The sequence below is a fragment of the Dysidea avara genome, chromosome 6, assembly GCF_963678975.1.
Source record: "Dysidea avara chromosome 6, odDysAvar1.4, whole genome shotgun sequence".
Lineage (NCBI taxonomy): Eukaryota > Metazoa > Porifera > Demospongiae > Dictyoceratida > Dysideidae > Dysidea > Dysidea avara.
In genome coordinates this window covers 16,250,764-16,265,180 of record NC_089277.1, presented here as the reverse complement: position 1 = coordinate 16,265,180, position 14,417 = coordinate 16,250,764, and the positions used below count along the sequence as shown (strand labels likewise).

The following is a 14,417-nucleotide window of genomic DNA, read 5'->3' as shown; positions in this document are numbered from 1 at the left end:
GCTGTCAAATATTGTGGAGCGATATGTGCCGCCAAAGAGATCCACTCCATTCTGGTCGAAGAGGTGGGTGACGTGGAAATGAGACGAACAGTGGAATCTTTTATGAGGGAGTGTCGTCAGTGCAGTACATTACGTCATCCAAACATCATACAGTTCCTAGGTGTTTATTATCCCTCTGTGGGGGGGGGGGGGCGGGCGGTGTACAAGGAAGGATGCGGCTACCAGTAATGGTTATGGAGATGATGGTGGATAGCTTGACCTCACTGGTGGATAAACATGAGAAGATTCCTGTCCATATAAAATTTTCAATTGTCCATGATGTCTCCCTTGGACTGTGCTACCTTCACAATCATGACCCTCCCATCGTCCATCGAGACCTCTCTCCCAATAATGTCTTATTGACAGCACATCATGTAGCAAAGATCAGTGATCTTGGAGTGGCCAAGGTGATAAAGGCTGATAGCAGAAAGACAATGACTAAAGCTCCAGGAACTGTTGACTTTATGCCACCTGAAACGCTAGCGAAAAGACCAGAGTATGGCCCTCCCATGGATGTGTTTTCTTTTGCTGGAATAGTCCTTCACACATTTACACAACAGTGGCCTACCCCATCTGACAACACTGTGTTTGATCCCAAGACCAGAAGAAAGGTAGCTTTGTTGGAAGTTGAGCGTCATCAGCAGTACCTGGACAAAATGAGAGCAGAGGCTGAAGTATTGAGGCCATTAGTGGAGGAGTGTCTGGATGATGATCCTGCTGTGAGGCCGACCATAACAGCTGTCTGTGAGAGGATCCAAGCAAGCAAGGATGTTTACATGAAGGATCCCCACAAGATGTTATCACTCTACACCAACAAGTGGTGCAGCAGAAGACTGAGAATGATCAGTTGAGAAGAGAAAATTATCAGGTGACGACAGAAAATGAGCAGCAGAAATCTGAAATCAGCCAACTGAAGGTTGATATCAACCAGTTGAAATCTGAGTTGAAACAACATTCGGTGAGTGTTATTTGTTTTGTTATCATTGCCACATATGGTATTGTTATCTTAGTCCTCCACAAGGAGTGTACCAGCACAACAAGTAGCCGGTCAACTTAACAGAGTAACTTTAGGAGGACCAACAACAAAGACATCAAAATTGAAAATAGTAAGTCACTAATGTTAGTACATACTCTATGGGAAATGTCATGTGTGGATGATAAAGTTTATACTCATGTTAACCCATAACCATTCAATACTACACTTAAACACTGTCATTTACCAATATCAACTGATCATGGTATAATACAGTGTAATATGGTCACCTGTCTAACCCACTACATCCAGCTATAGCCAATTAGCCAATTTTAAAAGTTCTAAACATTTTGCTTATGACCTGTGCCACCTATTGAGGTGAAATTTGTGTTGACTAGGTTACTGACATCAAAAAGTGTTACCAAACAATGGTAACAACTTGTAGTTAGGCTTGCGCCAATTATGCCAGCATAATTTCGAGCATATTAGGCTAGCAAAAGTTCAAGCATTATGCCAGCACAATAGAACAATTTTCAAGAATTTTAATTAAAATTTGCTATGCGCGCATCAAAATATTGCACAACATGAACACATTGCACATCATTACTGCATTTCATATCAAAAAAACCTTACAGTGCTATTAGTTTTACTATTTCTTGACTGATTATTGACACTCTATGGTGATGTGATCAAGATACTCTAATTCAGCAGTCAGGAAATGCATATATACTCTAATAAAACAGTCAGCTCTAGAGCATAATCTAGATTTTGAGAGCATAATAGGCTGGATTATTGAGCACTGCTTAAAAGCATAATAGGCTATTTTCAAAGCATAATTGGCTCAAGCCTACTTGTAGTTCCAGTTTATAATAGAATTTTGTATCCATTACCAGCTATATATGTAAGTGATAGATATTGTATGTTATTTAGCTACTTAAAAATATTATTATCCACTCAGGAGGCACCTCCATTAATGCCAGCACTTACCAGTGGCAGGTACCACATAAAATGGACTCAACTGGCCAATCTTCCTGTTCCAATGTATAATGCATGTGCCACAGTACAAGACAAGAAGGTCTATGTTGCTGGTGGGGGTAGTCCAGTTGATCATGCTATACATCAAGTATATGTCTATGATATCAACACTGACCATTGGGATCAGTTACCTCCCTCAGGTCACTATGGTGGTGTTCCTCACATCATTGGTGGAAAGTTAGCTATTATTGGTGGATGTCTGTCTGCTACTAAGATGATGACTAATAAAGTTTCTACATTTGATGAAACTAGACAAACTTGGTCATCTTATTATCCTGATCTTCTCTCAGATAGGGTCAGACCAGGGGTGGTTACTCACCTGGAGCATGTTATTGTTGCTGGGGGAGCAAAGGATGTTAACAACACAGTAGTAATACAAGATGATATTGAAGTCCTCAACTGGATGGAAAATTCTCATTGGCATAAAGTGTCCATTAATCTTCCTGTTCCAATGTTAGCCTTCACACCCATTATCACTGATGATCATTTACTCATAGTGGGTTACACTGGTGCTGGCATGAGATGTGACAAAAATACCTACAAGATACCTGTTAATGATATTACAAGATCAGGTGACCAACGACAAACCAGTGACACACCGACTAAATGGATCACAATGACTGATGCCACTCACTACTTTACAGCCATAGTTCCCAGCTCATCCCCACCAGTGGTAGTTGGTGGAGAGGATCAAAGTGGTACAACAACATCAGATATTAAGATGTATGATGACTCTAGCAAATCATGGAAGAACATTTCATCATTATCATCAGCTAGGTCATATGTAGGTATAGCAGCAGTCAACAACAATGCCATTATAGTCATTGGAGGATATACTAAAGGAGGGAGTGAGGCTAATGCACTATCATCCAGTCTTACTACAGTGGAACTGGGACAAGCTCAACTAATACACTAACTAGTAAAGTTGTTACTATACTTTATATTATACATACACTACTAATACTAATAATAAACATACACTGAATATTTGTTGGTATAAAAATTTATTACTATATCACACTAATTAATAGTTTAAATAGTTGTACAAGAAGTATGGATCAAGTCACCACTGGGTCTGGTCTAGAGCTGATACAATTATTCGGTTATTTGACTCTTCGGTTGGCATGACACTATTCGATTCATTAACACTATTCGAATAATTGTTAGCACTTTGTACACTTCATTCAGATGGAAAAGCCAGCCTTGAAACTTAAGATTGTGAATGAAATGATGTATCTATCTTGTAAAAATTCTATTTTAGAAAAGATAGAAATAGCTCTTAGGGTTTACCTTGCTCCCTAATAAAAGGTTTCAGTACTTATTCAATAGAAGTATAAGCTTAAAGAATAATCAAATATTCAGTCATGTTGTTAACAACTATTCGAATAGTAAAAATTGCTATTCATTTCAGTACTAGTCTGGTCTACATACAGAACTGGTTTTAATGTCAACTTCTTACTCCCTGTATTAACAGGCTTTACCATCTCACATGATCCTTAGTGGGATAACACTTACAGGTTTATATACACAAATCACACTACCACACATTCATACTGTATAGTATAATTTGGAAACAGAAAAGTAATTATGTAGGCTTAAATCTATTATGCTGATGTGATTTTGAGAATAATAGATGAAAATAATCAATGTTTTTCATTCTGATGAACGCAGTGAGAATGGTAATAGTGACAAATTCAACAATAAAATATGTGAAGAAGTTATACTATCATTATTATGACTAAAATAAGTATTGTACACATAAAGCAAACTATTTCATGATATAGCTCTAGCTAGCTACCTATGATTATAAGCAACAATTTATGCGATAAACAATGTAAATTGTGAGTATTATTTGGGGAAATATTGGTGAAGAATTTCCTGAAAAAATTTGGATGTGTATATAGGAGTGAAAACATTTAATTTGGTATTTCATCATTGTTGAAGGACTATAAACATTGCTCAGTGATGTTGATGTAGCACATATCATTGTAGTGTAACTACACTGTGTACTGTTTATGTACACAACCAGTCTTAGTTGTCACCTCTTTATTAAGACCACCTCATTACAGTTACCATGTTAAGTAGCTAAGATGTACTTCATGACCTCATTATAGTGGCCATGACTACATCATTTTTGTGGATATACTTTTAATACAGTAACTTGTTTACACTATTATTACCATCATAGTACATGATATTTGTCTGAGATGTTATCAGAATCTTGGAAATTCAAGTTTCTCAGAGTGTATAGAAATATACCATACCCAGTGACTTGGTCACTAGTGTAAAATGAATAACTACAACCTTGAACCTGGAACTTCTTTCAAGTGCCCAATAAAAGTCACCTACTTGTGTTCAGTACTCTAATAGAACAGTCACCTATTTGTAAGTGTTCACAAACTACTCTAATAGAACAGTCACTTATTTGTAAGTGTCCACAACCACTCTAATAGAACAATCTGCTCTGATAGAGCTGTGACTAATGTGTAAACTTATATCAACAAATGAAGTAGTTTTTAAGAAGTTCCAGCATAGTTCAAGGTGTATTCATATATATCTACTATCAGAAGTATGTTGATATAATCAGGTTGGAGGAAGACCTATATGTACATATCTGCTATCAGACACACCCACTGGGTAAGAAGTAGGCATCCATACAAGTCAGAGTGTGTCCTTCAAAAACTTGTGTGATATCAGCAAATTAATTGCTGTAGTGATATCAATTTTGTAATGTTATTATTACAAATTAATTGACATATGGAGGAATGTGTTAGTGTATAGTACAGACAAAGTACTAGTCTTCTGTTACTCTATAACAAGTTATTAATATGAAATTATTATATAAAACACTGAAGAGTTACCAGCTGATCATCACATGTTACCACAGGATTTGGTAGTCACAACTAGTCTGGGATTTTTTCTGCAGTTTTAATGTCAACATTCTGACTACTCCTTGTATCAACAGGTTTGGTCCCCAGTGGGATAATACTTCTGATATAAACTGATGAATGGAACATCATGTCTTCTTCACTGGAGTACAGTAGCATTGTTGATGGTGTGGTCGGCCATTTTGTTGTCATGTGGTCTTGTCAGTATCACATGACATAGTTTATCATCATGTGATCATCTGGTGAGGAGATACACATGATTACTGAAGTAATGTAGTACAATGGTGGACAACTAGTGAAGAAAACATTTTAAGTGGCTGGATGGGAAATATTTACGTACAATTCATCAGCAGTATCATACAGTATGTTATAACTGTATATTAGGAGTTAGCACTTTCTCACAAAATAATATTGGTCAGAAACCAGCCTCACAATACCTTCATGGCATGTACCTTGGCTACTTTAACCCAACAGAGTGCCTTTTGGCATACCACAGTATGTACAATGCACAAATCACGGATTTACCCCTTTGTGTCCCATTTCTATTTACTAACAGCTCAAGGTGTCAATTGACACAGTGTACGATGACTTCCTTACATTTGTAAAGGGAATTGTTCGTACTGCTGGATTGATTGGAGAGGCACTTCTCATAGTGTTCTAAATTTGTAACACTGTGTAATGGACTGCACTGAAAACAATAGCAACTTTGCACTTTTCTGTACGTCTAGACGAAAATATTAAGCCTGGTGTCATTATTTCTTTTGATGTGGTATGTGTGTGTTTACCAGTCAGAGTAACATTATAAAAACAGTAAACAAACAAGCACAAGGAAAAATTAGGGATTTATTGTAAATTTGAGTAGGGATCATCGAAAAAGTAGTGAAACAAGGGAGGTCACCTACACCTACAGATATACTAGTGGACATTTAATCCCTAATTCAGTCATGGTACTAAACAGCAGAACATAATGAGATATTAGTAAAACATTATTTAGACACAGTAACTCACTTGTGACTGAATGTTGTACAGTTTTTTAAAGGAGAAGTCATATTCATTAAGAGGAACCTGTGTACAATAAACAATGCAGTGTAAACACATGTTAGTATGTAACACTTTCACACCTCAGATCAAAGGAGCCACCCAGCTTACATTTTGTATGTAGTCCAGCTAGCCGGGCTACATATGAAATGTAGTCCGGCTACACTTGGGCAGTAATTATATGAACATTAAAGCCGAAATTGATTGTGGAGATCAATTAATAGTCACGTTATTAGTATGCACGACTTAATGAAAACCACTCAGATGGAGAGTATTTTGTTACCCATGCTATCCTATGAGTTGAAAAACATTGGGCTAAGATGAGGACTATTGCTATAGTTTATTCACCAATTATTTCCAGTTTCCAAATACAGACCACACTTCCATCACGAAGTCACCACTCTACAAGCAAGTTTACCTATCTAGGCCTTTAGTAAACTCAGTAATTAGCGATTCAATAGCACTGATTATTAAAACATTTAACTCACATAACCGAAATTCTCCGTGATATCTCTAGGATTTGTCCATTCATTGCAACCGAATGTAGCCAGAACATACTACCATAATTGAAAAATTTAGACATGCATATATATGTCCAGTGGTTGCACTTGTATTGGCTTGGGTGACTGATTGCCCTGTGCAGGCTATCAGCCTAATATGGACAGGAAGTGTTACATATTAGCTGTACATGAGGCATAGGGGATTTTGCCTGATATGTACATGCCCTCAGGCAGTCAGGCATACTGTACATAACAAGCAAAGCCCTCATGACCACTATTACATGTGACTGTGACCAGACAACTGGTCTATAATATTAACAGGTGACTCATAACTGACTGGATGAAAGTGTTGTTTGTATTTGGTTGTATGTAGCGTAGTTAAAGTGACTCCAATATAGTCACTGGTCTTTCTTATTTAGCAGGTAGGTTTTGTACATTTAAACACAAAGATTAGTATTTATCACAACATATTAGCCTGATCGTACATGGAAATATCAAACTGATGTGAGAATTACAAATCCATATATTTATCAACTCTGTTAAATACATAGAGCCAAATCAATTTCATTTTAGTGTGTGTGTGTGTGTGTGTGTGTGTGTGTGTGTGTGTGTGTGTGTGTGTGTGTGCACGCACGCGTATTATAGAAAATATTGTATTGTGTTTAGTGGTGTGTTGATGCACACAGTACGTGTGTATGCACGTGTTTGTGTGCTTTGGTTGTCACAAGAAACCAATTTTCACTAATAGTTGCTTATCTATGACAGAGGGAGATTGTTACTCAGTACACAAGTGTAGACCTTGCCTAACAAATTGATTTGTAACCTTTTCAGATTTGTTCCCTAGCTTAACGGCCATCTGACAATTTTATGGTAGTGGTACAGAGGAGGTGTGTGCATGTGCATCCAGTTGTGTGCATGTGTCAACTGGAAAGCAGCCCACCCTGCTGTAACATCAATGGGCACCCGGTGTTTACTGTGGAAGCAAATGCCCAACTGTCCTTGTATTGCTTAGCAATGTTGGCTTTGTTGTGGAACTCCAGGTTATGCGACCTCTCTCCATGAAACCTGGTCAGTCCTCCTGCAGGCCCCGAAGAGAATTGCCTGTACAAGACTCAAGTGCCTGAGTGGCACATAAGCTTCCCAGTGCTGGTTTGCTGGATGGCAAAAGCTGTGCTTTATGCAGCTGCAGAGGTTTTGCTTTGCTTTGTGTGTGTGCATGTGTGGATGTATGTGTGTGTGGATCTTGGGACATCAAACAAATTACCACCACTACAAATTACACATCTACATTACCTTCACTTGTTTCAAACACTTTACGAGTATCAGTTATTCTGGCATAAGCAGTAGCAAGGCATTCCCCCTCCCTCCAGCTCTAGCAGTACGTCCAACTCTGTGTATATACATTAGTGGTGTGCGATATCAGGATTTTTATTTCGATATGATATCGATACGATATTGGGGTAAATATCGAAATTTCGATACAATTTTCAATAATTTTTAATTGTGTGGGTGGTGTAATTGCGTGGGCGGCCGATATTTATAAATATGCTTGAAATACCATTTACACATAAACTATTGCATAAAACTAATAATAAGCCTAGAAAACTGGTAGACAAGTTTTTAAAGTGGCTAGATAGTACAGAACCAACCTTCATTTCTAGCGTGATTGCGCAATCACACACTAAATGCTGTAGATTTATCGAAGTATTCTTCGATATTTCGATAATTATCGCAAAATATTACCTTTTCGATAAATATCGAAATCTGCTAAAGCAGTATCGAAAATCGATACGATAACGATATCAACAAAATTATCGCTAAATAGATATTTTTTCGATATATCGCACATCACTAATATACATCTTAACAGCTACTGTACATGATGACTAACTTGATACACGTGTTTAGTACAGTGTACCATCAAGCACCACCAGCACCTCTTATTATCATGTTTGCTATCCATAAATGGATTTATAAAAAGTAAACCAACTAGTATAAAAATTATTTAAAAATTAAAACATGGGAATAGAGATCACTGAAAAAGTAAGAGTCAAACAAGCCAGCATGTTAAACACACAGAGATCTCTACTTGGACTCAAATAAACATTTATACAGAAGCATTCTCAGTACTTATCAGCCCCTGATTTACGGAGAAACTACTATTTTTTCCTTAGTTTCATTGAGTCCAAATAGAGATCTTTGTGTGTTTAACATGCTGGCTTGTTTGACTGTTGTTTCTTTACTTTTTTCAGCATTTGCTATTCCGATGTTTTAATTTTTAAAAATATTTTCACACTAAAAGAACTACTTTAGCAGGGTTTCAATAAAAACTAGCTAGGTACCGATTGAAAGCTTATCTTATGCGCAGTTAACCCTAGGTGGTTTGATATAAATGTACACGGCGATTGGAGATGTTGTCATGTGATGAAGAATGAACCGTATGAAATGGAGGACCATATAAATGGAGGACCATGCAATGGTGACGACGGAAGAGAATAATATGTGAAATGCTAATGTATGTTGTACCTCCTCAACAGATTGATAGGGTAAGGCTTGAATAAATTAGAATACACTGTCACATATGGTTCTCTATTCTCATTTATTCTTAACTTCACCTCACATATATCTGGCTCTAAGACATATCAATCTAGAAAGAGTATGCACAGAAATTGCTCTAAAAAATGCACTCTCACATTCATGGTAACTAACCATTGACCCTAAACATTCTAACAGAAAATTTTCCTAACAGTAAATAATACACTTGAAATACACACTGGTTGGTGTTTGGGTATGAATGACAGGTATGTACCAAATTAATAGGAGCTTTAAGTCCTCCATCATGTAAGTTGTAGCAAGAGTAAACTCTTTTATTATTTACTCTTGGTTGTAGATTGTTTCTTTTTGCTCTCTGTGTGTGTGTGTGTAGTATGTGTGTGTAGTGTGTGTGTGTAGTGTGTGTGTGTAGTGTGTGTGTGTAGTGTGTGTGTGTGTAGTGTGTGTGTGTGTGTAGTGTGTGTGTGTAGTGTGTGTGTGTAGTGTGTGTGTGTAGTGTGTGTGTGTAGTGTGTGTGTGTAGTGTGTGTGTGTAGTGTGTGTGTGTAGTGTGTGTGTGTAGTGTGTGTGTGTAGTGTGTGTGTGTAGTGTGTGTGTGTAGTGTGTGTGTGTAGTGTGTGTGTGTAGTGTGTGTGTGTAGTGTGTGTGTGTAGTGTGTGTGTGTAGTGTGTGTGTGTAGTGTGTGTGTGTAGTGTGTGTGTGTAGTGTATGTGTGTAGTGTGTGTGTGTAGTGTATGTGTGTAGTGTGTGTGTGTAGTGTGTGTGTGTAGTGTGTGTGTGTAGTGTGTGTGTGTAGTGTGTGTGTGTAGTGTGTGTGTGTGTGTGTGTAGTGTGTGTGTGTAGTGTGTGTGTGTAGTGTGTGTGTGTGTGTGTAGTGTGTGTGTGTGTGTGTGTGTGTGTAGTGTGTGTGTGTGTGTGTGTGTGTGTGTGTGTGTGTGTGTGTGTGTGTGTGTGTGTGTGTGTGTGTGGTCAACTCACTACTACTCTTGTACATAAAGTATAGTGTACAAGCATACAAGTAGCAGGAATTTTAAGTTTGATTAGGAACCATAGTCATAAAAAGTAGGGAAACAAGGAAGGTCACCTACACCTGCAGATATACTAGTGGACATTGTTAATCCCTATTTCAACGTATACCCAGGACTGAATTAGAGATTAAATGTCCACTAGTATATCTGCAGGTGTAGGTGACCTCTCTCGTTGTACGTAGGTCCATTAGTATAACTTCAGATAGTCCAGGTATACACTTGTTTCACTACTTTTTATTTCTATAATCCCTATAGTAACCAAATTTCTAATTTTATTTTATACTTGTTTCTTTACTTTTTTGTAACATAATCAAATTATAACTGGTGAACAGTACTTATCACTTTTCAGTAATTGACAGTCAGGGCACACGTTCAGATGAAAGTCTTCTTTCTTTTGATGCAGTATACATGGGTTGTAACTTTTATGCTCCATTTTAGTTATGTTCAACCAGTTAGATGACATTGCATGCAAAGAAGTGCCTTTGCAATAATACAAAAATTACAGAGAAATCCTGATACAAATGCAAGAAAAAGCCATCGCATGCTACAACAAATTAACACCTTCGTTGTCAATGAAGAGAAATGGGACACAAAGGAAGTCAGTGCTCTAACCACTGAGCTACTACAAGGGCTTTGTTATCTCATAATGAAATATCTTTGAAATGATATCTCTAGTGTTTGTATCTCCTAATATGTTCCTACAACTAACCACGTGTTACCACAGGCAGGGCTGGCTCACTTTTTTAACATTGGGTGGGCCAAACTGTTATATTCTTGACAGGTGTAAAAGTCACTGCACACTGCGTTTGCAAAATGCAAAGCATTTTGCCCTCTAGGATGGTCTGGGGGCATGCCCCCCAGGAAATTTTTTGAAATTTAGATGCTTGAGAATGAAAATTATGATAATTTCGACAGAAAATTTGTTAAACGTAATCAGTATTCTTATAGCTAGCTAGTATCCAGCTTAAAATTATTGCCAGTCCATCTTTCCATTTTGTTGAAAGCTGCCGGCAATGTAATGTTGGTAAATCAATCAGTTAATATTAAACTTAGCTACAAAAACCTTGTTGTATAACTTATAAGCTATGCATTTTCCTCTACCTGTGGCAAGTGTGGCAAACTCAGTAACCATGAATCTTGTCCAGTTCAATGACGACACGTGTTGTCACGTATGTTGAGGCCCTAATTAAATGCCTGAATAATGCTATTAACGCCTGTCCTAAATAAAGGCCAGGGGCGTTACTTTACCAGGTCCATGGTGTGAGATAACAATCGTGAACGGCCTCCTACAACAACTACTCTGCAGCTATGACAAACAATGTCAACAGCAGCTGTCATAAGGAGAAACATGGCCAGCTGCTTCAGTGACGATTGGAAACCAAGCACCAGCATAATTAAACTGGTTTGCTATGGTTATGGTTATGGTTAAAATATTGAGGCAGGAATTATTGGGTCCACCCTGCTGAGCCGGCCTTGACCACAGGAAGTTGGTTTTGTGGTACAGAACAGCCTATAATACATGACCTTATATAGTAAGAATACTGGATGGTGATAAAATAATTATTTCCTACTATACCCATAAATTTTATGATGTGTTACTTATATCATTTTGTGTTTACTAACTGTACTAGCTGTATACATGTACATGTATGGCTGGTACTGTTGTCACTGATCAGTCAAAAATGTGGGATAAAGAAAAATTTGTCATCAAACAGCGGAATTTTGTACCCATGGGGGAAAATTTGGTTAGAGCATAAACATATTCTATTACACTTCAGCATAATAAACATCCTGAATCGTGAGGAACTTTGTATCATCAGGTTATCACCACCAAGGTATTGCTTTGTACAATTGATCGATCCAGTTTAGCCACTAGTGTTCTGAATTACAGGGTAGCTGTCAAGCTATAACAAGTTCTGATGTAGTGGCTACCTCTTTTAGAATGTACACAACCTTTGGCATCAGTAATTTCATTTTGCCTCTAGTTGCATTGTGTTTTAAATTCACCGTAATAAATTTTCATCTTTTGAAAATATGTTGTCAAAAATTTTAATGACAAATATTTTCAACATGGAAATTTTTCTGATATACAGTACTCAGTAACTTGTGAGAATAATGAAAGAAAATTTTGGACTTTTCAGACACTGCTTCACTTACAGCTTGTTAGTAATCTTATTAATGAAACGACATCTGTATGGTGTTTGTTTGTACAAACATACGCCACATGAGTGTCTTTAATAATATGCAAGTGTTTGCGTTTAACAACTTGTACAGCTTTTATTACATTAGCTAAACTTGTCTTGTATTGCCTTCTTTATCGAGTATAACTCCTCAGGATACATCAGTGCAATCTTACAGTACAATAGTACTGTGTATTAGGGATTATGGAGGTTTGTACTTTCTTCAAAAAATGTTAACTGGAGACCAGCCTCACAATACCTTCATGACACCTTGGAAGTTTTGGTCAGTCTTTAGAGTGGCCAAAAAATGATTCAATTAAGTTCAATAAGTTGCTACAGGATTTTGAAAAAATTGTATATATATTACAGAATTTTCTACTGACTAACTTCCTGATGCCTTCCACAAGCATAACTCAATAACAGTTAAGGCTACGTACAGGTTATTTTCACTGCTTCAGACCGACAGGTACCTTTAGCATACTGTTGTAAGGACAATGTACGCATCATGGTCCTCCTTTGTGTTCCATTTCTTCTCACTGACAACCCAACGTGTCTATTTGCGGTAGGTAGCACATAATGGCTTCCCTACATTTGTAATGGAAATTGTTTGTATTTTCTGTAGTGACTGGATTGATTGCAGAGGTACTTCTTGTACTGTTCTTCATGTAATAAGGAATAAAACAGTACCTAGGGTTTTACCCTTTGGCAAAAGCATAAAGCCATAACTTGCTATGAATACAAACTGTCACAAAATACGAAAACAACTCATTAGATACCTTCAGAAAACGGTTGATAACTTCTTCGCAGCGTGTCCTACAGAGTTCTGGTAAGAACCATTTGATTCTTCATTCAATGACAAATCACGCCATATACAGCTCACATGAGTAAAACATTACTATAAATGGCTACGGACACAAGGCGTGTGAAGTAACAGGAAATACAATCATCATTCTTTGTGGCATCATAACAAGTGAGCAATTGTTGTTACAGCACTTATTTTTACATGTTCCAGTAGCCCATTTGAATAAACCTTCCATTGAAATATGGTTTTCAGTTAATAACATTAGACATGTCTGTGCTGGCTGTTTAGAAGTCAATCTTTAAGCATGTGTTACTTGTATTGTTTATGCATTTTACGTGCTTTTAAGAAACTGCTGATATATCGGCCTTTAAGGGTTAAGAAGCAAACTGAGTGCTAGTATCGAGATTTATCCTTCCAGTTTATTGTCTCAGCACCACATTGTAACATTGGTGTATTTACTGAAACACCTAGATCTGAAGGCTAAAGATGCTTGTCTAGTCCAGAAAGTAAGTAACAGTAAGGAGATTATGTTTTTGGCTTTGCTGATTTTTGTTTGATGTAGTAACAACCCTGGTAACAACCACTGGCAAGACACTGACTATTTAATAACACCACCACAGGTTTATATTGGATTTAGTAACCTCAGACACTAAAGGAAATATTACATAAATTTTCCATCCAGCCCCCCCTATACATACAATAAATTCTCAGTTTCTACATAATAATTAGAGCCCTTCAGACAATGTGTTCTTGGCTACCCACAATTAATTACCTCAGCCTGTGGCCTCAGTAATTAAATTTATGGGTAGCCTTGCCCACATCATCCTTGGGTCTCTAGAAACCTTGTCAGCCAATTCCAAGAAATACTTAGGGATCCATGACTGAATTAGGGTGGCTTTTTTGACTGATATCAGGCTTAGTACACTACAACTGGTCTACCTTAGGATCATCAGGAGGATTACATTGAATGATCCAGTCAACTTCAGGAATATCCAGTCCTTGATCAGCCACATCAGTGCACAGGAGAATACCGGACTCTGCTCGACAGAAGTCAAAGAATGTTGTAGTTTGTTTTTGTTGCTTTTGTCGTCCCTGGTAACCAACGCACATATACAGGGTACAACAATTAAATATACATTATGAAAATCCACATTGTGTATTGTACACATAATATCAAAAGTAGCTAGTACGATAGTCTCAAGTAAACAACATGGATGGACTGAAAGTGGAACACACACACACACACACACACACACACACACACACACGGTCACAACAATGGTCTCATCAACGGGGTCATGAAGATATTGTATGTTTAAGAGTTACTTGACATGGCCACTATAAATACACATCTGGTCACTTTACAAGACTTACATGGATAC

At 37.4% G+C, this 14,417-nt stretch overlaps 2 protein-coding genes and 1 pseudogene across 2 annotated transcripts in view; all 3 read left to right on the top strand.

Moving 5' to 3' along the window:
• LOC136259295 (uncharacterized) overlaps positions 1-14,417 on the top strand; it is a 107,947-nt pseudogene that overhangs the window by 69,164 nt on the left and 24,366 nt on the right.
• Positions 208-14,417, top strand: part of LOC136258837 (receptor-interacting serine/threonine-protein kinase 4-like) — an 84,121-nt gene continuing 69,911 nt past the window's right edge. The window contains exon 1 of the mRNA XM_066052189.1: positions 208-955. Within this exon, the coding sequence (XP_065908261.1) occupies positions 213-890 (678 nt within the window). The 5' untranslated portion in view covers positions 208-212 and the 3' untranslated portion in view covers positions 891-955. The remainder of the gene's footprint in view (positions 956-14,417) is intronic.
• On the top strand, positions 942-3,071 carry LOC136258832 (kelch-like protein 3). Its single transcript, XM_066052182.1, has 3 exons — positions 942-997; positions 1,050-1,145; positions 1,971-3,071. The coding sequence occupies exon 3, from the start codon at positions 1,986-1,988 to the stop codon at positions 2,961-2,963; it is 978 nt and encodes a 325-aa protein (XP_065908254.1). The 5' UTR covers positions 942-997; positions 1,050-1,145; positions 1,971-1,985; the 3' UTR covers positions 2,964-3,071.

What these genes read in the sequence shown, in the direction of transcription:
- LOC136258832 (XM_066052182.1), top strand. Translation starts at nt 1,986, where the DNA reads ATGCCAGCACTTACCAGTGGCAGGTACCACATAAAATGGACTCAACTG.